Genomic DNA, 24,672 nt, shown 5'->3' on the forward strand with positions numbered 1-24,672 from the left:
TCACCTCTCACCAGACTATCAATTATTTGTCTATTTCTTGTGATTTCTGACAAAGTTGCAGTTGGTCACATACTAAGGATGTATTTTTGTCCGACCCATTCTCATAAGTTTTCTGAACACTAACCTTGTATTGGAATGTTATTAGACAGTGAAAAGAACAGATTGCATATGTATGAACAATCTATTTTAATACAGTAAGATGGGGAGAAATAGAAGTTACAATTTCTAGTTATAGATGAGCAGAACTAGGTTAAATGTTAAATGTTATTTATTACTCCCCAGAGAACAGAGGGTCTGTGAACAAGCTACCCATGTGGTGGATCACTCAAACTGCTTTAAATCACTGCTGGAACTGCATGTATAAAAATTAAAGCTGGTGGAAACACTCAGCAGGTCAGGCGGCATCTCGAGAAGGGGAATTGGGGGGGAACACTCACCACTCCTTTTTGATGCCAAACATTTTTCAATGTGGTACACCAGAAGAGCTCTCAACATGAAGTCCCCAACTGCATTGCCTCCCACCCCAACCACCAACCTCCAGCAACAAAGTTAGGCAAACATTGGCTGCTTTAATTCTGGGCATTGATGTATCCTCCTTCGCAACAGCTGATGTGGAATTTTTGCCAAGATAAACCAGTCTTGTCACAATAGCACACCTGCTCAACAAATATGTTCCCAAGTGAATGATTTCAACCAACAATTTCAGAAATTCCTTGACTCCCTCCTCATCAGCTCTATTAATCTCACCACTCACTTTCACATTATGCCTGAGCTTTAAGTCAATGAGTGTTTCTTCTGCTTCACCCTTCTTGGCTTTCAAGCCCTTGTAGAGATTTTTAGCTTCTGGGGAGTAGTCAATGTTAATTTTCTTCTTTTATCCACAGAATCAATTAATTTTCCATTTCTGAAAACACCCTAATCATTGCTTCATAATCACTGTTGGTTTTGTTGGTGCTGAAACTCTGAGACGTTGTTTTGCTGTTCTCAGTGGACATGGCAAAGCTGATTTGCCCTTTTCTATATAACATAATTATCTCAAGACTCTCCTCCACGGTTTGCACAACACTTACTACCACCAATAGCCAAAACTTAAAATCACTTCAACTTGCTGAGAACCATATACATGATGAAGCAAAAGACATGCATTATCACATGTCTGCAAATTGTTAAATATTTTTATATAAAGTGGAATTTGCATAGGTCAAGCATATGTAATACTAGAGAACATATCACTAGAAGAGATAAAAGAAAAGGAACTCCATGTGAAATACTGTTGGCGAGAAGCAACCACAGTCAGAAGGTATAAAGTGCAAGACGTAATAGCCATTAATGCAAAAGAGAACCAGTCTTTAATTTCAAATGCAACCTGCACAATAATCAGTTTTTAAATTAGAAGGACAGTTATGCAAACAAACACTGATTGACCAGAGCAAGCTACCAGCTCACAGTCAGAGGCCACTTAAGAGATTTTCATTGGCTTATTTCAAAACAGATAGCATACTTTGCACCATGTGACAGAGATCAAGGTACCAGACTGGTTATTTTGCCACAATGCATATCAAGTATACTCATAGCATCACAAACAAGAGAAAATCTAAGATGCTGGAAATCCAAGAATCACACACAAAATTCAGGAGGAACTCAGCAGCCCAGGCAGCATCTATGGAAAAGAGTACATTTGATATTTCGGGCAGAAACCCTGCCAAAGGTTTTATACAAGTTCTACAGATGTGTTAACTGAAAGTTAACTCAATAAATGAGAATTTTTAACTAAAATAAGCTGAAGAATTTCATTTGCCTATTGCTGGCCACAGATGGAAAGAACACAAATTTCTTCTAATGGTAAGTGACAAGAGGTACTATAATTGACAATATCATAATGCATAAATGACATGGTAAACAACAGAGGATAATTTTGATTGATATAATCTATCAGGAAGATATAATTTATATTACACAAATTTCAGAGAATTTCAAAGCTCATCTAAATAGAACCGACATATACATGCCAATGTGATTTTATGCTGATCATTAGACTACAATGGAAGATATAGATATTGATTGGGTTTGAGAGCTATACTCCTAAAATATTGTTCTTAGGGTGCCATAGTTAATAGATGTGTTAGAATGGCTTAAGTAAAAACCATTATGAAATCACAAATTATATTTACTCTCAGTGGCCACTTTATTAGGTACATATGCACTCCTGCTCATTAATGCAAATAATGAATTAGCCAATCACATGGCAATGACCAGCTCATGAAGGAAAAGGGCTCGTTGGTTTAGGGGTATGAAACTTGCAGAAAGTACAACAAAGTAGGACACATACAAAGTGCATGTTGGGCAGACAAAAGTAAGTGGACTGCGCAGGGAAGAGAGAAAGATAAAAAGTTAAGTTTAACTTTCAAAAAGAACACCAATCTGCATGCTGTTGGTGAAACATCTGATAGCGATGAGAGTGACACAGGATTTAAAATGTGAAAACGAACAATAGACAAGCAATATAGCTTACAACAGAAGTAAATGACAAATTAATTACAATGGACACTTGTTCGGCTGTTTCAGTCATTCCACAAAGTGAGTTTGAACGGCATTTCAAAGATATTAAACTGAAGCCAGTAGATATCCAACTAAGAACTTGTATTGGAGAAAAGATCATTCCTGTGGGAATGATATTTTGTAACAATGAAATACGCCACAGTGAGTTTGTATGAGGTCAAAACAGGTGGGCAAACATTACGGGGCATAACTGGCTAAAACAACAACAAAGGATCAATCCAGCATTTGCATGTCACATCCTCTGCAATGAGAAAGTGAATTAAAAAGGGTACTGGATGGGTTTCCGGTGACGTCATTGTCAAGAATGGCAGCTTAAGTCACTAGCTCCTCCGGAAAAACACATATTAAGCCCCATTAACCCGTCAAGTATAACATTTTTCAAAAAATATTTGAACTGAAAAGAGGGGCAAGAATGGGAAGAAGCAATGGAAATTAAAAAAGCGACACTGCGGAGCCTGCGTCTGAGGGGAGTGCAGCGAGTGACTCTCCGACCTGACCGCGTGCTAGCGAGGCGGCCGCTGGGCCTCGTTCAGGCGAAGCAGCGAATATCTTCAAAATCCTGAAAAAAATAATGGAGGTCCAGAAAGATATGAAGCAGCAGCTCTGTGATATTAAGGCAGAGCTCGCCAGCGTTAATCAAAAAATAGCGGTGGCAGAGAATCGCATTGAGAAGGTGGAAGATCGCGTTCAAAACGTGGAACGAATACTGAGCAAGACAATAAAAATAACACATCACCAAGAAGGTAAACTGCTTGACCTGGAGGGAAGATCACGACAGAAAAATATCAGAATTTACAACGTTCCCAAAGGAGCGGAGGGCTCATCTATGACAGAGTTTGTCGGAAGTTTGTCGGGACGTGCTGGATCTTCCCCCGGCTATGAAGTTGGAAGTCGAAAGAGCCCATCGTGCGCTCGTCCCGAAACCTACCCGGGATAGAAAGCCATGCTCAATAATAATTAAATTCCTTCGGTACAGTACCAAGGCAGAGATTCTACGAAGGGCCTGGGGTAAGAAGAGAGTGTTTTAGAGGATAAATTAATATATTTCAACCAAGATTACCCCCCCCCGTGGTCCTCCAGAAATGCAAAGAATACTCCGAAGCAAAGCAAGTATTAAAGCAAAATAAGATTAGATTTCGAACTCTGTACCCTACTAAACTTTGAGTGTTTTATGACAACGAGACGCAGTTGTACCAGACAGTGGAAGAGGCAACTACAGACATGAAGGCCAAAGGGTTGCCCGTCAGCATGACCAAAACAAAAGAAAGCCTGGCTGAGGAATTATCCCGCTCCGCTTGGGAGATAGTGTGAGAAACGAGAAGGCAGGAGACAGGAGGAGGCTGAGAGAAACATATCAGGAAGAGACCGGGAGTTTCCCAAAGACAATCCTCACCCCCTTCAGAAGAACCATAAGGTTTGGCTAACTTTAAAAATGTTGAGAAGCTAAACAGAAGCAAAAGTACACGGTGATATACCTATCTCGAGAAATACTTATTATAATGTGGATTTTATATACTTAGTTGTTATGCTTTATTTGCTCACTTAGTCATTTTTCCCCACCAAAATAAGAATATATGTGTGTGTGTGTGTGTGTGTGTGTGTGTGTGTGTGTATAGGAGGAGTACACAGGGAAATCTTTTCTGTGTAATGGATTTGTTCACTGACTTTTATGAATACTGCAATGGGGGCCCTCAACTCACAAGTAGGAGAGGTTGTCCCCCACAGCTAGACATTTCCTCTAGCTCAACACAGGGTCATTTACTAGACACCTCAGCCTTGGAATCACACATTCGTTGCCATTCTTGTTATTATTTAAGTTTCTTGGTTCTTATTTATTCAGGGAGTAGATCGACTAAGTTTTATTCTAATTTCAATGATACATTGACAGATAAATACAGATGGCTAAGGACAAGGTAAAATTCATTTCTTTTAATGTAAATGGACTATTAAATCCAATCAAATGTAAGAGAATTTTATCCAAAATGAAAAAAGAACAAGCCCATGTAGTATATTTACAGGAAACTCATTTAAGTGATAATGAGCATAAAAAACTAAAGAGAATGGGCTTCACTAATCTGTTTTTCTCCTCATATAAATCAGGACATAGGAGAGGAGTTGCTATTCTTATCTCAACTAAACTAAATTTTGAAAAAGTATTCAAAATGGGAGATAAAGAGGGCAGATATATTCTGATAACGGGGAATATAGACGGCAATTCAGTTACTCTATTGAATATATACGCACCCCCGGGAAGTGATATTGGTTTCTTTCAGAAAATTACTGATATTATGGTAACGGAAACAGAAGGTCTCCTGATATGTGGGGGAGACTTAAATTTACAATTACAACCAAACTTAGACTCTTCCAATAGAAAAACTTATGAAACAAAATCTTTACATAAGAAAGTTAATACACTTTTTGAGGATGTTGGTTTAATTGATATATGGAGGGACCTTTTCCCTGACAGAAGAGATTGCACTCATTATTCTGCTCCACATTCTGTATATACAAGAACAGACTATTTCATAACATTTGGAAAAGACAAAGACAAAATAAACACCTGTAGAATTGGGACAATAGATGTAAGTGACCATGCACCTATATATTTATCTGTTGATTTTGACCTACAACCAAAGAATACTATTTGGAAACTAAATTCAAGTCTACTCAATGATCCATACTTTAAGGAACAAATTAAAAAAGAAATTGGTCTCTACTTAGAATTTAATGATAATGGAGTGGTTTCACCTCCCATTTTATGGGATACTCTGAAGGCGGTCTTAAGAGGGAAAATTATAGTGATATCTTCATATAAGAAAAAAAAAGGAATAAATCATTAGAGGAATTACAAAATAGGCTGAAAGAACTAGAGAAAAAAACACAAATTGAATTTGGCACAGGATACATTAGGGAAAATTAAAAGAAATAGGAATGAAATAAATAATTTGGCTACCCAAGAAATCAGGAAAAACTTAATGTTTCTGACATTATGAAAGTGGATCAAAATCAATGAAAATACTGGCATGGAAACTGAAAAAAAAAGATAGCAGAAAATACAATTCATAGAATTAGGGACCCAAGAATGAAAATTATAAAAAAATAAGCTAAGTGAGATTCAAGAAGCTTTTGAAGTGTTTTACAAAAAGCTATATTCCAAAGTTCCAGGGGGAAGCATAACCCAAATTGACACCTTCTTGAATTCTCTAGAGTTACTCATTTTAAGCGAAGAACAAGATAGAAGGATGACTGCTGACATACCTGAAGTTGAATTAAAAGCTGCAACTAGTAGGCTTAAATTAAGCAAGTCACCAGGATCAGATGGGTATGTGGCAGAGTGGTAAAAAGAATTTAAAAATCCTGTTTTACTCCCCACACTGAACTCGGCTCTAAAAAAGGCACAAATGCCACCCAGTTGGAAGGAAGCGGTAATCTCAGCTATACTGAAAGAAGGCAAGGATAAAATGGAATGCGGGTCATTTAGACCAATATCTGTTCTTAATGTAGATTATAGGTTATTTACCTCCATCATGGCCAAACGATTAGAGGAGTTTCTACCCATACTGATACGTAATGATCAGACAGGTTTTATACGACAACGCCAGACTCAAGACAATATATGAAGGACACTTCACATTATGGATCATATGCAAAAAAATAAAATCAAAGCAATAGTGATAAGTGTAGATGCTGAAAAAGCATTTGATTCGGTTAATTGGAATTTTCTTTACAGAATTTTACATAGATTTGGTTTCCAAGACACAATTATTAAAACTATGCAAACACTATATGACAATCCTACCGCTAGGATTAAAATCAATGGATATTTATCAAATAGTCTTACCCTAGGAAAGGGGCACAAGACAGGGTTGTGCATGGTCACCACTACTCTTCGTATTATATCTGGAACCATTAGCTTAATACATCAGACAAAATGAAGATATCAGGGGAATTACTATTAAAGGAACAGAGCATAAATTGGCTTGTCATGCGGATGACATTTTGATCTATCTAGGGCGGGGGTCGGCAACCTGCGGCTCCCGAGCCATTTGTGGCTCTTTCACCTCTGTGCTGCGGCTCCCTGTGGCTTTGGGAAATAATTGGTCAGTATTTAATTAAAATGTATTTTATGTTAGTTTGTTAGCTTTTGAAATGTAATTATGGTGATCTTGTACAACCTAAGTGTAGCGACACATTTCCTGCCACATCATAAAACGGCTCACAATTAGCCAGCATTCCGGCTAAGGGAGATAGCCTACGGGGGTTTGTGAGTACGCGTCTTTTGCAGCATCTGCGTCCATGGGGGCTGGGTTGAGGGAAGCTGAAAAGCAAGGCTGTTTAGTTCGAATAAAGCTATCTTTGACTGCAGTTTACTGACACCGCTACAACGTGTTTTTATCGCTGGCTGTCCAGACGGAAGGTGCTGAAACGCTTTGTCGCGTGTCTGGAAGAAGTGAAAACTTTCCTGGGCAGCAAAGGGCTCACCTTTCCTGAGCTGGAACAGCCAGAGTGGCTGGAAAAGCTACACTTCATGGTAGACATGACAGCGCACCTGAACACGCTGAACACAGCTCTTCAGGGGAAAGGACGTACAGCCCTGCACATGTTGGAGGATGTTTTGGCATTCGAGCGCAAGTTGACAGTGCTTGCCAGAGATTTACAGAAAGGCACTTTGTCTCACTTCCCCAATTTGAGAGAGTTCAAACAAGGTCACGACATGATAATTTCGGAGTATTTACATTCTGCAATCATCGCAATGCAAACATCGTTTGGGAAACGCTTCTGTGAGTTCAGAGAGGAAAAAAACACATTATCCTTCCCGGTCACTCCCTTAAGCATCGATCCTTCCCTACTGAATACGACTGCATTGGCAGGTGTGAGTCAACCTGATCTTGAGATGGAACTGGCCGACATAGCCGACAAAGACATATGGGTGTCCAAGTTTAGACGCTTGACAGCAGACCTTGAAGATGTTGCCCGTCAGAAGGCCGTTCTTGCTCAGAAACACAAATGGAGTGATATTGAAAACCTCACAGATGACAGCTTGCGATCCTGTGTAAAGATGAAGGTGACATCATACAGCCCTGATGTGCAGACGCTGTGCGCTGAGGTCCAGGAGCAGAAATCCCATTAACCAAGTATGATAAATATTTTAATTGCCTATTATTTTACTCATATTCATATTTTTTCATTGTTCAGTGAAATAGTCCTTTCATTTTTCAGGATGACAGCTGGCTGACGTTATTTTTGGTTTGCTGCTGGCGGAAAATTTAAGTTCGGCGTTTTTCATAAATACAAGAAGGACTCAAATAGACATTGAATATTTTACTTAAAAGTAACTTTCAACCCAACGTCTTTTTTTCGGAGTTCAAAATGTTTTTGTTGCATGCAGAAATGTAATTTCGTTTTCTCTGCAGGAGTTCATCAATTTCATAAATGCAACACATTATAGTTTGTTTATACATAGCATAAAGGCAAAAAAAACGTTGTATGCAGTGTTATTTCATTTTAAATGTCAAACGGGTTTTGCGGCTCCCAGTGTTTTCTTTTCTGTGGGAAACGGGTCCAAGTGGCTCTTTCAGTGGTAAAGGTTGCTGACCCCTGATCTAGGGCAACCAACATACTCTTTAACTAAATTGATGCAATCCTTTGAACAATATGGTCAATGATCAGGATACAAGATCAACATAGATAAAACCCAATTACTTTCATATTACTATAGCCCACCAAGAGAAATCGAAAGTCGATATTCCTGGGCATGGCACACAGAGTCTTTCAAATATTTGGGCATCATTATGCCAAAAGATTTGGCAAAATTATCAGAATGTAATTATCAGCCTTTATATAAAAAAATTAAGGAAGATGTGGCAAAATGGAGCCTGATTCCTTTTTTCAGTCTCAGCTCAAGGATTGAGTCTATTAAAATGAATTTACCATCCAGACTGTTATATCTTTCAGACCCTACCAATAGAGATTAATCAAAATCAATTCAATGAATGGAACAAGATGCTATCAGAGTATATTTGGCAGGGTAAAAGGCCCAGAGTTCATCTCAAAACTTTGCAATTAGCAAAGGAAAAGGGGGGATGGGGCCTACCTTCTCTTAGAGATTATTATTTTGCAGCACAGTTGAGAGCTGTGATATGTTGGTGCAACCCATCATATGATGCTCAATGGAAAAACATTGAGGAGCGGCTACTTCCCATCCCCATACAAGCAATTTTGGCTGATAAAAACCTGCAAAGGTACATAAATACTATTGATAACCCATGGGTGAAATTGACTCTTAAAATATGGAAAACTACTATAAAAGAATATAATCTAGAGGGAGATATTGCAATTATTAAATGGTGTGCATATGACTCTGATATTACACCAAATAAATTGGATGCTAGATTTAAGGACTGGATAGCTAAAGGAATAACAGTTCTTTGCAACAAAATAAAAGAAGGAGCACTGTTCAGTTTTGAAATGCTTAAAGAGAAACACTTATTAGAAAACCAGATTTTTATTGGTATTTACAGATGTGACAATATGTTAATAAGATGCTTAAAAATGTAACTAAGGCAAGTACATGCTTGATAGAGCTCTTTAAAAAAGCATATAATTCAGATAATGGTAGTAGAATCATTTCAAACACGTATGAGGGCTTGTCAAATCTTAAAACACATTTGACTTTATACATTAAAACAAAATGGGAGAAGGAAGGAGGGATAATTCTATCTGAGGAAGAATGGACAACAATATGGAGATATCAATGGAAGTGTACCAATTCACAGAAATGGAGGGAGTTTGGATGGAAAAACTTGACAAGATATTTTATTGCACCCTCTCAGAAATCCCATTATGATAGTAACCCTGTGTGCTGGAAAAATTATGGAAATCAAAATGCAAATCATTATCATATTTTTTGGGGCTGCCCTGTTATCAAAAACTATTGGAAGGGGGATACACAATGCCCTACAAGACATCTTTAAATGTGAAATACCCTTGGACAGTAAGACCATATATTTTGGATATGTACCTCAAGAATGGTTGAAAATAGATAAATATTTAATGAATATCCTGTTGGTGGCTGCTAAAAAGACTCTTACTAGGAAGTGGTTATCGCAGGAGAGCCCAACTTTAAATACGTGGATGGAAATTACAATGGACATTTACAAAATGGAGAAGACAACAGCATCTGTTAATCATAAGCTGGAACAATTTGATTCATACTGGGAAAAATGGTTTAACTACATAATGCCTCATAGGCCTGATCTTATTCTCACAAATCAATGAATCTGTTGTAAAAAGAAAGATCACTCCCTACTTGTACATAGTTCTTCCCTTTTGCTTGTTTTCTCTTTCCACTCTTTTCTATAAGTATATACCCCAGATAAATACTATGTGGAGATTTTGTGATATATATGATTATATGATATATATGTTCAATGTCTGAAATACATCTTATGGAAATGTTTGTTTGATGAACTTCAATAAAAAAAATAAATTACAAAAAAAAAGGTAGATACTGGATGATGCCACAACTGTTTTCATGCTGTACACCATGAACCATTGCTCAACAGTCAGTAAATAGACGTTGCTATCAACCACTGTGCCTCTGGTTGGAAAGTATATTGGACCAAGGAAGGACCATGCTCCTTAGAGAAATTGTGAAAGTGTCAGAAGCAGTGGTCCACCACCTGAAAAAGTTTTACAGGCAACGTGCTGTATCTGAGAAACTTCTACTACATTAATCAGGCAGATACTTGCAAAATGTGGCTTGGTTTGAAGCTGAAGAGAGTTCAGGGAGCTTCAGGAAAGTTGCAAGCAATCAGCCAATGTGAGTATAAAAAAATCAGATTCTGCTCAGTGTGCATTAGGGTTATTGCATAAACTTCAACACAGAGACAAAAAGCTGCTTGTTAAAAGTAGATGCAAAGACCAAAGTGCAGCTGGATGAATGGAAGACCAAAAAGAAAGGCGTCAATGGAGAGGATTCATCAGAAGATGTTGTGAATTGGGAAAACTAAAGGAGAGAAGAGATAGAAAGAAAGGATGTGAGCAAGAAAAAGCAAAGGATCATGAGAAAGAAAAAGAGCAGTAAAAAGAGAGAGAAAGAAGCTGGGACAGGGAGAGAAGCAAGGATCAAAGTAGATCGAAAGAGAAAAGCTGAGAAAAGTGCTGTCAGGACACTTCCTCCCCTCTCAGAGTCAAATCCAACAGTCACCATGGAGGAGGCCACAGAACCTGAGCTTGTTTTCACAGCTACGCCTCACCTACCACGCAGAGTGATACCCCTCATCAGGAAAGATGTTATCCCACAAGAGTAAGATGTTTGTCTTTCAAGTTACCTCCTGAGGCAAGGCCTCACCGAATTATATCGCATATGCATTTGGTCTGGGATAAAATAGCCAGATTATTTAAATATAATCCATATTTGAATGAAGCCTCGAGTATCTGGATGAATCCGAAGTTGTGTATTGATAAGTCCCCTTTCTTCTGAAGGAAATGGCAAGGGAAAGGCATAATTAAGTTGGGAGACCTTTATAATGGTGATAGTTTAATATCTTTTAATCAATTAACCCAACAGTATGATATTTCTAGGTCACAATTTTGGAGATATCTTCAACTGTGTCATTTGCTACATACAACTTTTGGTTCTACACAACAACCCCCACAAAGTTGCTATGATACTGTCTACTGTACTGCCTGCATATGGTAAAAGTCACGAAGCTTCAACTTATTATTCAGCTTTTAACACAAATCTCTGGGGACAAAATTCTGTTGGGTCTTAAAAGAGCATGGGAAAAAGACCTGAGTGTGACTTTTGAAACAAAAGAGTGGGACAAAATGTGCAAAAAAGTCAAAATAATGTCAAGAGACCTGAGGATGCGCCTTATTCAGTTTAAGATCTGACACAGTGTCTATTGGACTCCAGCAAGGTTACATAGATTAGGGTTGAAAAACACCCCGAATGCTGGCGCTGTGAGGCGGGTAAAGGGGACTTAGTACATGCTTCCTGGTCCTGTCCCAGAATTCAAGAATTTTGGATTATGATACATAAGCATATTGGTTAAGTTTTAGGTATTCAACTCCCTTTCTGCCCCCGACTTTTTGTCTTGGGAGACACACTTGAGTTACTTGGAGATAAACACTCTCAAAATTGGATCCAGACAGTATAGTGGTAGGAAGACAAATTATATTTAGAAGTTGGAGGAACTTGGGGGGGACCATCGTTTCAGGAGTGGGTCACAGAAATAGCCAAAGTGGCAGCTTTTGAATGCATGTCTTACAAATAGTTTGATAGATTGGACATCTATACACAAAAATGGGGCAAATATTTAGGTTTCCTGGGGTGGGGAATAGTGCTGAATGTAGTGGTGAAGCATATTGCTGAATGGTAGTCTTTTCTGTTATTAGAGGTCTAATAGTCACACTTGGCTATTACATTGGTATTTATTTCTGTCATGTTTGTTTTTATTTTATGGACAATTTTATGTTTTGTAAGCTATGGTTTTCATAATTTTAACACTGACTCAAGGGTTCGGGGAAAAAAACTTCTAGAAATAAAATTTGAAAAAGAAGGGTAAGAAAACCTCCACGGCAATGAAATCTTTAGGCCTGAATGGACAATTTAAAATTTATTGTGCTGTGGATGCCTGCATAGTAGGTTTATTTATATATTATATACTGTGTATTTCTCGAGATGCATTCTATAATGAGTTGGAGTTTATAGCTAAGCAAGAAAAAGTGTTGTGTATTTGATATTTCAGTCATATTTGAGTAATCTTGAAAATATATTGTTTGATTAAGCATTCTTTGTTTTTATAGAATTCATTAGTTATATGTAAAAGTACGTGAATTGCATACGTCATGACACTACCACATGATATGTGCACACTCACTTAAAGTAAAACTAAATTACACTCACATTTCAGACTCCCGTCTTTTCTGTTTAATTAGTTTAATGTTCTGGAGTTACAAACCATAACAATCTCCACATGGTCTTTTGTCTCACAGCTCAGCTCGACTTCGAAAACTGGAATCCTTGCAGTCTATCCCTATTTGTGAAAAAGGGCCTCTTTCCCAAAGTGCTGATTGGTTTCTCTTTCCAAAAAATGCTGCTTGTTTGATTGAGTTCTTCCAACATTTCTGTTTATGCATCTTGAGATCCATTAAACCAAAGGCAATCTGTGAATGGAGCAATTTAACCACAAGCATGCATGTTAGGTCTAACCAATCTTATAGAGTGTTTTGAGGTGGTTACCAGGAAAGCTGAGATGAAGGAAAGGCAGTGATGTAGTCTACGTGGACTTTAGCAGGCCCTTAACAAACTCCCACATGGAAAGTGGTCAAGAAGGATTAGTCACTTTGCATTCAGGGTGAGTTAGTAAATTGGATTTGACACTGGCATCAGCATTCAGGGTGAGGTAGTAAATTAGATTTGATGCTGGCATGTTGGCATCGTGGCAGAAGCCAGAAAGTGGTAGTAGATGGTTGCCTCTCTGTCTGGAGGCCTGTAACTAATGGTGTGCCTCAGAGATTGGTGCTGGGCCCATTGTTGGTTGTCATCTATATCAATGTTCTGGATGATAATGTGTTAAACTGAAACAGCAAGTTTGTTGATGACACCAAGATTGGAGGCATAGTGCATGGTGAGGAAGACTATCAAAGCTTTCAGTGGAATCTGGACCAGCTGGAAAAATTAGCTGAAAACTGAGATGGAATTTAATGCAGACAAGTGTGAGGTGTTGCACTTTGGGAGGACAAACCAGGGTAGGACTTACATACTGAATAGTAGGGCATTGAGGAATGTAGAACAGAGGGATCTGGGAATCCTTAATTCCATAATTCCTTAAAAGTGGTGTCACTGCTAGATAGGGCCATAAAGAAAGCTTCTGGCCTTTGTAAATTAAAGTATTGAGCACAGGAGTTAGGATGTTATGTTAAAGTTCTATAAGCCTTTGGTCAGGAGCAGTTTGGAGTATAGTGTGCAGTTCTGGTCGCCTACCGACAGGAAAGATATCAATAAGATTGAAAGAGCGCAGAAAAAATTTATAAGGATGTTGCTGGGTTTTGAAGTCCTGGGTAACAGTGAAAAATTGAAGAGTTTAGGACTTCATTCCCTAGAGTTTAGTAGATTGAGATGAGATTTGACAGAGATATATAAAATTATGAGTGGTATAGTTAGGGTAAGTGCAAGCAGACTTTTTCCACTAACAAGAACAAGGTCATGACAAGGTCGTGGCTTAAGGGTGAACTTCAATGTAAATTTATTATCAAAGTACATATATGTCACCATGTACACTCCTGAGGTTCATTTTCTTACAGGGATACTCAATAAATCTATAATAGAATAAAAGCCAGAACAGAGTCAATGAAAGACCACACCAATGTGGGTGTTTAAACCAGAGTGCAAAAGACAACAAACTGTGCAAATACAAAAAGAAAGACATGATAATAAATAAATAATAAATATGTAGAACATGAGATGAGGAGTCCATGAAAGAGAGTCCATGGTTTTTTGGAACATTTCAATGATGGGGCAAGTCAAGTTGAGTGAAATTATCCCCTTTTGTTCAAGAGCCTGATGGTTGAAGGGTAAGTTGAGCAACTTTTTGCTACATCTTATAACAAATAACAATTCACTCAGAATATATCTTTCAGCAGTTTGACATATACTCAAGGTCCATCAGCATTATGTTGCACAAACACTATTAGCAAAACACTCTAGTACAATCCAGGTTCCATTTTGTTCCAGACAAAAATGCCATCTTGTTATTATTATAAGTACAGTACACTTCCACTGTAATAATTGTTCCTGAACCTGGTGGTGTGAGTCCTGAGACTCCTGTACCTTCTTCCTGATGGCAGCAGCGAGGAGAGAGCATGACCTGGGTGGTGGGGTCCTCAAAGATGGATGCTGCTTTCCTGCAACAACATTTCATGTTGATGTGCTCAACTGTGGAGGCTTTATCAGTGACGGACTGGGCCATATCCCCTACTTTTTTTTGTAGAAACTTCTGTTCACGAGCATCAGTGTTTCCGTACCAGCCTGCAATGCCACCAGTCAATATACTCACTCATAAAAATACTTATAAGGGGAACATGAGAGGAAACTTCTTCACTCAGAGTGTGGTGAGGCTGTGAAATGAGCTGCCAGCAGAGTGGTGGATGCAGGTTTGATTTCAATATAAGTACCTGGATGGGAGGGCTATGCTGGTGCAGGAATTAGGCAGAATAATATTGTGTCACTGACTAGATGGGCCAAAAGGCCAGTTTGTGTGTGTAGTGCTCTATAACTCCAAATGTCAGGTGCCTGTATTATTTTGTACATTCAGATTACAAGGACATGCAAAGTCACTTCCCAATGGTTTGGTCGTGATTCCCTCACATTGGAGTGATTAAGGAGTCACGCAAAGTTCTAAACCGACATTTGGGTGTAGTTCTGACTATGTACTGCAATGTTATAGGTACCATCTCCTAGATGATAGGTAAGGTTCTTCTGTCCTTTTCTAGAACATAAAACAGTACAGGATAGGAATAGGCTTTTGATCCATGAAGTTGTGCCAAAACTGTTAAGCTAATGACACCTTATTATCTTCATGGACCATGTCGCTACTTCTCTGCATATTCTTGTGCAGAGAAATCTCTTCAATACTTCTTTTGTATATACCTTCACCACAATCAATGACAGCACATTCTGTGTCACTGCGTAATAAAACTTGCCCAACCATCTCTTTTGAACTTCCCCTCTCTCATTTTAAATGCATGCCCCCACACTTCAAGCCTGAGGAAAAGAAACCAGCAGTCTACTCTATGTATGCCTCTCATAATCTTATGAACTTCTATCAGGTTCTCCCTCAGTCTCTGATGTTCCAAAATCCGAGTCTGAGTTTGTCCAATCTTCCCCTAAACCAGGAAGCATCCTGGCAAACCACTCCAAAGCCTCCGAATCCTATCTATAATGAGGCAACTAGAATGGAAAGCAATGCTCCAGATGTGTCCAGAGTTTTATAAAGCTACAACATACTTTCCTGACTCTAGAACGTCAACTAAGTCCAATTCCAATTCCAATTCCAACTAATTGCAAGCATATCATATGCCTTCTTTACCACAATATCAGCTCAGGCAGCCACTTTCAGAGAGGTATGGACATTCACCCTAAGATTCTTCTGTACATCAATGCTGTTGAGGGTTCTGCCATTAACTGTGTACTTTCCCTTTACGTTTGATCTTCTGTAGTGCAAAACCTCACACCTGTCTGAATTGCTTTAAATTCCACCTGCCTTTTCTCCACCATATCTGCAACTGATTTGTGACTCACTGTATCCTTTGACAATCATCTGCACTTCCACATCACCAATCTTTGTGCAACATAGACTTAAAGTATCCTATGAAAATAAGTGGAGAGAAGAAATGAATTGCACTTCTGTGATGCTGTTCACAGTTGCAGAATAGTTCATTAGGACAGATTTCTTGTATTCCTGAAATACAGGACTGATTACTTCTTCGGCCTGTTCCAGCTCCAGCCTGTAGAATGGGCTTCAATTTGCTGCATTTTTCCAACCTGATGCAGTCTCGGGGCTGTCTCCAAGAGGACCACTGAACTAAGGAGCTCTGGCAACTGGCGACATTCCGCCCAAAGTTCAACAGCTGTCAAAGCTATCAGTTTTATTGACTGCAAATGTCTTTGACATTCGTAGTCAGCAACACTTAGGCCCTGTTAAAAGCATAAAATTAGTTTATTTTCTGACATCTAATGTACTAAAGCACAACCACCTGAAAGAAGCAATTGAAAGCATTGGAAATAACAAATAAATAATGAAAAATAACGTTATCCATTTCTTTCCTGGCAGTTGGTGTCCTCCTTTGCTTTGAATAGGGAATGCTTTGTCAGGCTTCTACTGGAAGACAGATCAAAAGAAATACTGCTTGAAAACTCACAGTTCAGTCAGCTACTGTGAAGGGGAAATAGAGAGTTGATGTTTTGGATCAAGACAGTTTTGATGAAGGTCTGGATCTGAAACATTGACTATCTATTTCCCTCGGTAGATGCTGCCAGCCTCACTGAAGTCCTCCAGCAGTTAGTTTTTGGTCCAGATTCCAGCATTCTGAATCTATTTAATTGCAACAACCTGAGCAGACAGGTTTCGGGACCAGGAAAACTGCAAAAGCTTGTGTTGCCTCACTGGGCTCTTCAAGAGGTTCACTGGTGCAGCAGTGAGCCAGCACCTGTTAGCAACAGCTTTGTTGACAAGGACAAGGTAAGAAATCTGGTTAATGGCATTTAGTCTGTCCGATGGAAGTATCAAAAGGAGTGCAGAAAATGCTGGAACTGTGAGGAACTGAGCACAACTTGATGTAAGGTGAACACTGGGAAGGACCAAACAAGTCAGGCAACATCTGTGGGGAGAGGACAGGCCAGTGCTCCTGGATGCCAATAACCCCTCTTTCCATAAAAGGTTATCAAATCAAATATCAACTTCTCCCCTTCCTCAGGAAAGCCTCCTGATTCGTGAAATACTCCCAGCAATCACCCTGACACCAGAACTGGCCAGCTCTGACACAAACCAAATAATTAAATTTATTGTTGAGCAGGTAGGGCTGTGGAAGTTGAGAGCTTGTTCATTGATCTTATGTTGGTCTCCACCCAAACAGCTTTGGCACATGAAGGCAATGTACTAATGACCAGATAATCCACGTCAGTAATGCTGGCTGAGGAGTCCTCAGCCCGAGTAACATTCTAGGTTTTCTTTATAGTATATTTCCATCCACCTGAATGTGTGGCCTTGACTTAATGTATTTTCCAAAGGATGACAACACTCAATATTGTAATAGCTTGTTCTAACTTTGATACTGAGGCATTTGGCAATGGTTTTATTATTGTCACGTGTACCAAGATACAGTCAAAAGGCTTTTGGTTTGCATGGCATTCAGACATATCATTCCATAAAAAAGGTTCTAGTGTTTTTCGGATGTATATGATGAATAAACTCTTCTCGGGCTTCCACCCAGGTACAAGCATCGATTTTAACCTTCGTTTCGATGACAAACTCTGCCATCTTCATCAGGGATGATGCCTGCAAATGTCTAGTCCAGTGGTATCTATACCCCCATTGTTCATCCTTCCTGATTCGTTAGTTCTCATCCAATCAGGAATCCACACTTATACCTTGTTGGCAATTGAATTCCAGTTCTTACTTGGAACAAGACTTTCATCTTTGTAAAAATTCTTTTTCTCTAGTGTTATTTCAATGACCCAGCAGTCCCAAAAGCCATTGGTGCAGCACAGTAGTTTTGTGCTGTGGAAGTCAATCCTATGACCATTGTGAATTACAGTGTTCTGCTACCGTTGACTTCTCTGGGTAACCCAGCCGGATACACCTCCCATGCTCCTTGACGTGGGTTTCCGTTGTGCATCCCATCTGGCTGATATATACTGCTCTGCATTCATTGAGCATCCTGTAGATGCCAGCCGACATGAGTCCCAGGTCATCTTTGACCTGCATAAGCTGTGATTTGAGCTTCCTTATAGGTTTTTGGATGATATTAATCCAGTATCTCTTCAGGATCCTAGCAATACTTTCAGAAACCATGTAAATATAATTAAGTATATAAGTGGTAGAGCCAAGTTCCTCCATGTTGTTAAGTGTCCTGGTTTTTCCGTTTGCTCTTTTAAGGACCCAGTTGATTTCTTTCACCTTGTAGCCATTCTGTAGGATTGTCATGCGTAGCCATCTTACTTCCTCTAAGTCCAAAATAGTTTTTGCACAGTGAATCAAAGTAGAAAGAATCACTCTACATTGGGAGGTAGGATGGTGGCTGTTGTAGTTGAGGCATAAGTCCTTGTGTGTGGGTTTTCAATAGATTCCATGTCTAAGGCTACCATCCAGTTTCTGTCACATTAGAATGTCCAGGAACAGGAGGCAACCATTCTTCTCCATCTCCACTGTAAATTGAATATTTGGATGTATACTGTTCAGATGGTCGTGGAACTGTTGAACTGCCTAGACTCCATGAGACCACACTGTTAAGGTGTCATCGATGTATATGAAGAAACATTTAGGGGGAGTAAGGGTAATGAACTCAAAGCCCTCTCCTCAAAGTCTTCCATGCAGGAATTAGCAATAGCCAGCAACAAGAGCGATCCCATGACCACTCTGTCCACTTGTTTATAGAAATTCCCCTTATAGAGGAAGTATGTCGATGCCAGGGGGTGTTCAGAAAGATTCATGGTACCCTTATCAAATATTGACCGCAGGAGGATCAAGCTGATGACTCATAGCACATCGACAGGTCCACCACTGCCCAAGGTGAACTAGTTCCCGGGATGGCGGGACTGTCATATGTTGAAAGATTGGGGCGACTGGGCTTGTATACACTGAAATTTAGAAGGATGAGAGGGGATCTGATTGAAACATGTAAGATTATTAAGGGATTGGACACACTGGAGTCAGGAAGCATGTTCCCGATGTTCGGGGAGTCCAGAACCAGAGGCCACAGTTTAAGAATAAGGGGTAGGCCATTTAGAACAGAGTTCAGGGAAAACTCTTCACCCAGAGAGTTGTGGATCTGTGGAATGCTCTGCCTCAGAAGGCAGTGGAGGCCAATTCTCTGGATGCTTTTAAGAAAGAGTTAGAGCTCTTAAAGGTAGCGGAGTCAAGGGATATAGGGAGAAGGCAGGAACAGGGTACTGATTGTGGATGATCAGCCATGATCACAGTGAATGGCGGTGCTGGCTCAAAGGGCTGAACGGCCTACTCCTGCACCTATTATCTATTATCTATTGTTCCATGAAGAAGCCCTGCGAGGCAGGTCAGGAAATATAACAAACTATCCATACAAAGTGCAGCCATCCCACCTTTGGACCCAGAAGGGAATGTCATCAATCAAACTGGACAGAGCATCAACAAGGCAACTAGATCAGTCTTTACCCTTACATCAAAGAACTTCCTCTATCACCCTTACGCTCCAAATGCTTCTTCAGAAACGTCGATGACACCTTAACAGTGTGGTCTCATGGAGTCTAGGCAGTCCAACAGTTCCACAACCATCTGAACAGTATACATCCAAATATTCAATTTCCAGTGGAGATGGAGAAGAATGATCGCCTCCTGCTCCTGGACATTCTAATACGACAGAAACTGAACAGTAGCCTCGGGCATGGAGTCTATTGAAAACCCACTCACACGGACTTATAACTCAACAATAACAGCCACCATCATGCCTCCCAATGTAGAGCTTTCCTTTCAGCTTTGATTAACTGTGTAAAAACTATTTCAGACCTGGAGGAAATAAGATGATTAGACACAACAATTCTACAGAATGGCTACAAGGTGAAGGAAATCAACTGGGTCCTTAAAATGGCCAACGGAAAAACCAGGGAACCTAACAACAAGAGGAAACTTGTCTCTACTACGTGGCTTCCTAATATTTCCAGGGTTTCTAGAAGGATTGCCAGGATCCTGAAGTAATACCTGATTAATACCATCCACAAACCTGTAAAGAAGCTCAAATCACAGCTTATGCAGGTCAAGGGTAACTTGGTACTCTGAAGTTTACAGGATTCCATATGAATGCAGAGCAGTGACTATTGGTCAGACAGGACAAAGGTGCAAATCCGCATAAAGGAGCACAGGAGGTGTTTCAATTTGAGAAATCAAAGGTAGGAGAACACAGCATTTGCAATGGCCATAGGATTGTCTTCGACATCACAAAACTACTGTGCCAAGACAATGGCAAAGGAAGCCATTGAAATAAAACTAGAGGAAAAGAATTTTAACAAAGACAAAGGTCTCTCCAAGTAAGAACTGGAATTCAATTGTAAGCAAGGTGGGAGACCGTAAACCTGATTGGATGAGGACTAACCAATCAGGAGGGACAGACAACAGACTAGACATGCCCAGGCATCACCGCTGATGAAGACAGCAGAGTCTGTCATCGAAACATCGGTTATAATCGATACACGTACCCAGCTGGAAGCCTGAGAAGAGTTTATTAATTAAATCATTCCATTCATAATTACATCAAGAAAGTGCAAAACTTTAAAAAATCAGAATGCAGATCTCTAAGAGTAGAACAACTAAAGTACATGTAATGAATCACAAAGAAGGTACTCCAGTGGCTCTACTTCATTAGGATTTTGAGAAGATTTGGCTTGAGATCAAAGATTCTTGCAAAATTTCTACAGATGTACAGAGGAGAGAATTCTGACTGGCTACTTCACAGCCCGGTATGAAGACTCCTGTGCACGGGATAGGTAGAGGCTGTCAAGCATTGGAGACTCAACCATCTCCAACACAGGCACAAGTCTCACCACCATCAAGGACATTTTCAAAACGCAGTGACTCAAGAAGTTAGCATCCATCATTAGTGATTCAAGAAGGTGTCATCCACTGGCCACCTGGGACATGTCCTCTGCTTATTACTGCTATTGACAAGGAAGTTCAGTAGCCTGAAGCACATATTTAACGTTTTAGGAACAGGGTCTTCCCCTCTGCCATCAAATTTCTGAACAGTCCATGAACCCATGAGCACTGCCTCATTATATGTCTTTGGCACGATTTATTTATCTTTGGAACTTAGAGTCGTTCATATGTCTTGCACTATACTGCTGCCACAGAACAACATATTGTATATCAGTGATTCTGATTCTAATCCAGCAAGTTGGTCCTGAGCTTCTGATGTCCCAACTCTGTAGCTCTTCATCTTAGATCAGGCCTGTTAATGTCAATCACTGTGCATTTTAAAGTTGATCAAAACATATCATGACAACATTCAATACCTGCAGAGCTATGCGCCAACTCCTTTTCCCCTGCACGCAGGAACACCAGAGAGCTCTTAACTTGTTACAGAGTCATAGGGCACTACAACACAGAAACAGGCCTTTCAGCCCATCTAGTTCATGCTAAACTGTTATTCTAAGCAACACACACAAAATGCTGGAGAAACTCAGCAGGCAATGCAGGATCTGTGGAAAAGAGTAAACAGTCACTGTTTCGGGCCAAGGCTCTTCTGCAGGACTAAGAAGGGGTTTTGTTCTATAAACTGTTATTCTGCCTTGTGATTGACACACACTTGGATCATATTTCTCCATACCCATCCTACCCACATACCTATCCAAACTTCCACTGGCAGCTCTTTCCACAATCCTAACACCCTCTAAGTGAAAAAGATCTCCTTCAGGTTCCCCTTACAGGTACATATTTTACCTTTCACTCTTAACCTATGATGTCTACTTCTAATATCACACAACCTCAGTGGAAAAAGCCTGTGTACATTTACCTTATCTGTACCCTTGTAAATTTATAAGCCTCCATTGAATCTCCCCTCATTCTCCTGTGTTCCCGGGATTAAAGTCCAAACCAATTCAGCTTTTCCCTATAACTCAGGAACTCAAGTCCTGGTAACATCCCTGTAAATTTCCTCTGTACTTTTTCAATCTTATTCATATCTTTCCTGTAGATAGGTAACTATAATTGAACAAAGTACTCCAATTTTGGCCTCACAAACTTACACAACTTCAACATAACATCCCAACTTCCAAACTCAATACTCTGATTTATGAAAGCCAATGTGCCTAAAGCTCTCTTTACAACCCCATCTGAGTACTTGTGACACCACTTTCAAGGAATTAGGGATCTGTATTCCCAGATGCCTTTGCTTTACTACACTTCTCTGTATCCCACTGTTCTCTTGTAAGTTATTCTTTAGCTCATTTTTCAAACTGGTCCAAATCCCTCTGTAAGCATTGATAACCTTCCTCATTGTCTTTCTTTCTTTTTCAATCTTTTTATTGAGTTTCATATATAAAAAAACATAACATAATAATGAATAGGTTATAAGTGCAATAGACTTGAAATTAAATTAATAATAAGATAACAACATCCTATTAAAATATCAACAGAAAAAAATAGTACATTAATCAATCAAGCCTATAATAATTATATATGAAAAAAATAAGAATAATCATCAAAAGAAAAAAAAATTAAAAAATACAAGAAAAAATATATATTGAGAAAATAAACACTAAACTAAACTAACATGGGCAATAATAACAGTTTATATGTATATGATAGTGTCAAAAACTCCGGAAGTCCATACTAGAACAAGAATAAACAGAGAGAAGGTCTGGAAGAGGCCAAATTAATTCATATGAAAATGTCGAATGAACGGTCCCCAAGTTTCTTCAAATTTAATTGATGAGTCAAAAATAGTGTTTCTAATTTTTTCCAAGCTCAGATGAGAAATAGTTTGAGAGAACCACTGAAACGTGGTAGGAGGATTTACTTCTTTCCAATTTTGTAATATAGACCTTCTGGCCATTAATGTTACAAAAGCAATCATTCATCTAATTGAAGGGGAAAACTGATTACCATCCTCATTTGGTATACCAAAAATTGCAGTAATAAAATGAGGTTGTAAATCAATATTCCAAATTGAGGAAATGGTAGCAAATATGTCCTTCCAATAGTTATGTAAAGTGGGACATGACCAAAACATATGGGTCAATGAAGCCACATCTGAATGACATCTGTCACATTGAGGGTTAATATGAGAATAGAATCGAGCAAGCTTATCTTTAGACATATGAGCTCTATGTACAATTTTAAATTGTATTAACGCATGTTTAGTACATATAGAAGAAGAATTAACCATTTGTAAAATTTTTTCCCATTTTTCTATTGATATATTATATTGAAGTTCTTTTTCCCATTCTTGTTTAATTCTACCTGATATTTCTGGTTGTATCTTCATAATCATATTATAAATAAAAGCCACTAATCCCTTCTGACAAGGATTTAAGGTAAAAATCAAATCTGAAAAATCCATTGAAGTTGAATTGGGGAAGGATGGTAGAACTTTATGTAAAAAAATTCTGATTTGTAAATATCTAAAAAAATTAGATTTAGGTAACTTAAATTTGTTGGAAAGTTGGTTGAAAGACATCAAACTACCTTCAAAAAAAAATCACAAAAACATTTTATACCTTTCCTTTTCCATATGCTAAAAGCTTGATCTGTCAAAGAAGGTTTGAAAAAAAAATTAAGTAAAATAGGGCTATCAAGAACAAAGTTTTTCAGAGTAAAAAACTTACGAAATTGAAACCAAATTCGTAATGTATGTTTGACAACAGGGGTGGATATCTGTTTATTGAATTTAACTAAATCAGCAGGAAGAGAAGAACCAAGAACGGAGAATAGAGAATATCCCTGTGCATCATTGCATTCTAAATTTACCCACTGTGGGCACAATGGTGAATCCAAATCTAATTTCCATTATATTAAGTTACGAATATTATTCGCCCAATAGTAAAATCTAAAGTTAGGTAAAGCTAAACCACCATCTTTTTTAGATTTTTGTAATTGCCTTTTACTTAACCTGGGGTTTTTATTTTGCCACACAAATGAGGAAATTTTTGAATCAATGTTATCAAAAAAAGATTTAGGAATAAAAATTGGTAAAGCTTGAAATAAATATAAAAATGTTGGTAAAATTATCATTTTAATAGCATTAATCCGACCAACTAATGATAAGGATAAGGGAGACCATCTTGTAGTAAGTTGTTGAATTTGATGGAGCATAGGTAAAAAATTCAGTCTAAATAAATCTTTATATTTCTTGGTAATTTTTATACCTAAATAGATAAAGTTATCAGTAACAACTTTAAATGGTATCCTGTCATTCAATAAAGTTTGCGCGTAAAGGGAATAAATCACTCTTATCCAAGTTTAGTTTATAACCAGAAAAACTACCAAATTGAGCCAACAAGGATAAAATAGCGGGAATAGACCTGTCAGGATCAGAAATATATAACAACAAGTCATCAGCATTAAGTGATAACTTGTATAACTTCTCATTACGGGTAATACCAAAAATATTAGGAGATTCACGAATAGCAATGGCTAAAGGTTCTAATGCGATATTAAATAATAAAGGACTTAAGGGACAAACTTGTCTCGTACCACGAGATAATTGAAAAAAAGAGGATCTGTAATTATTTGTAAGAACAGAAGCAACAGGTTTATAATATATTAGTTTGATCGATGATATAAAATTAGGACTAAAATTAAAATATCTCAAAGCGTTAAATAAGTATGTCCATTCAACTCTATCAAAAGCTTTTTC

The 24,672-nt window shown here is 38.6% G+C and overlaps 1 protein-coding gene across 1 annotated transcript; it reads left to right on the forward strand.

Moving 5' to 3' along the window:
* The first annotated feature begins 6,928 nt into the window (after positions 1-6,928).
* On the forward strand, positions 6,929-8,174 carry LOC132380331 (general transcription factor II-I repeat domain-containing protein 2-like). The gene is made up of 2 exons (XM_059949082.1): positions 6,929-7,694; positions 7,780-8,174. Exon 1 carries the CDS (start codon positions 7,088-7,090, stop codon positions 7,688-7,690), a length of 603 nt encoding a protein of 200 aa, XP_059805065.1. The 5' UTR covers positions 6,929-7,087; the 3' UTR covers positions 7,691-7,694; positions 7,780-8,174.
* The last annotated feature ends 16,498 nt before the right edge of the window (positions 8,175-24,672 follow it).

The sequence above is a fragment of the Hypanus sabinus genome, chromosome 23, assembly GCF_030144855.1.
Source record: "Hypanus sabinus isolate sHypSab1 chromosome 23, sHypSab1.hap1, whole genome shotgun sequence".
In the NCBI taxonomy this organism is placed as follows: Eukaryota; Metazoa; Chordata; class Chondrichthyes; order Myliobatiformes; family Dasyatidae; genus Hypanus; species Hypanus sabinus.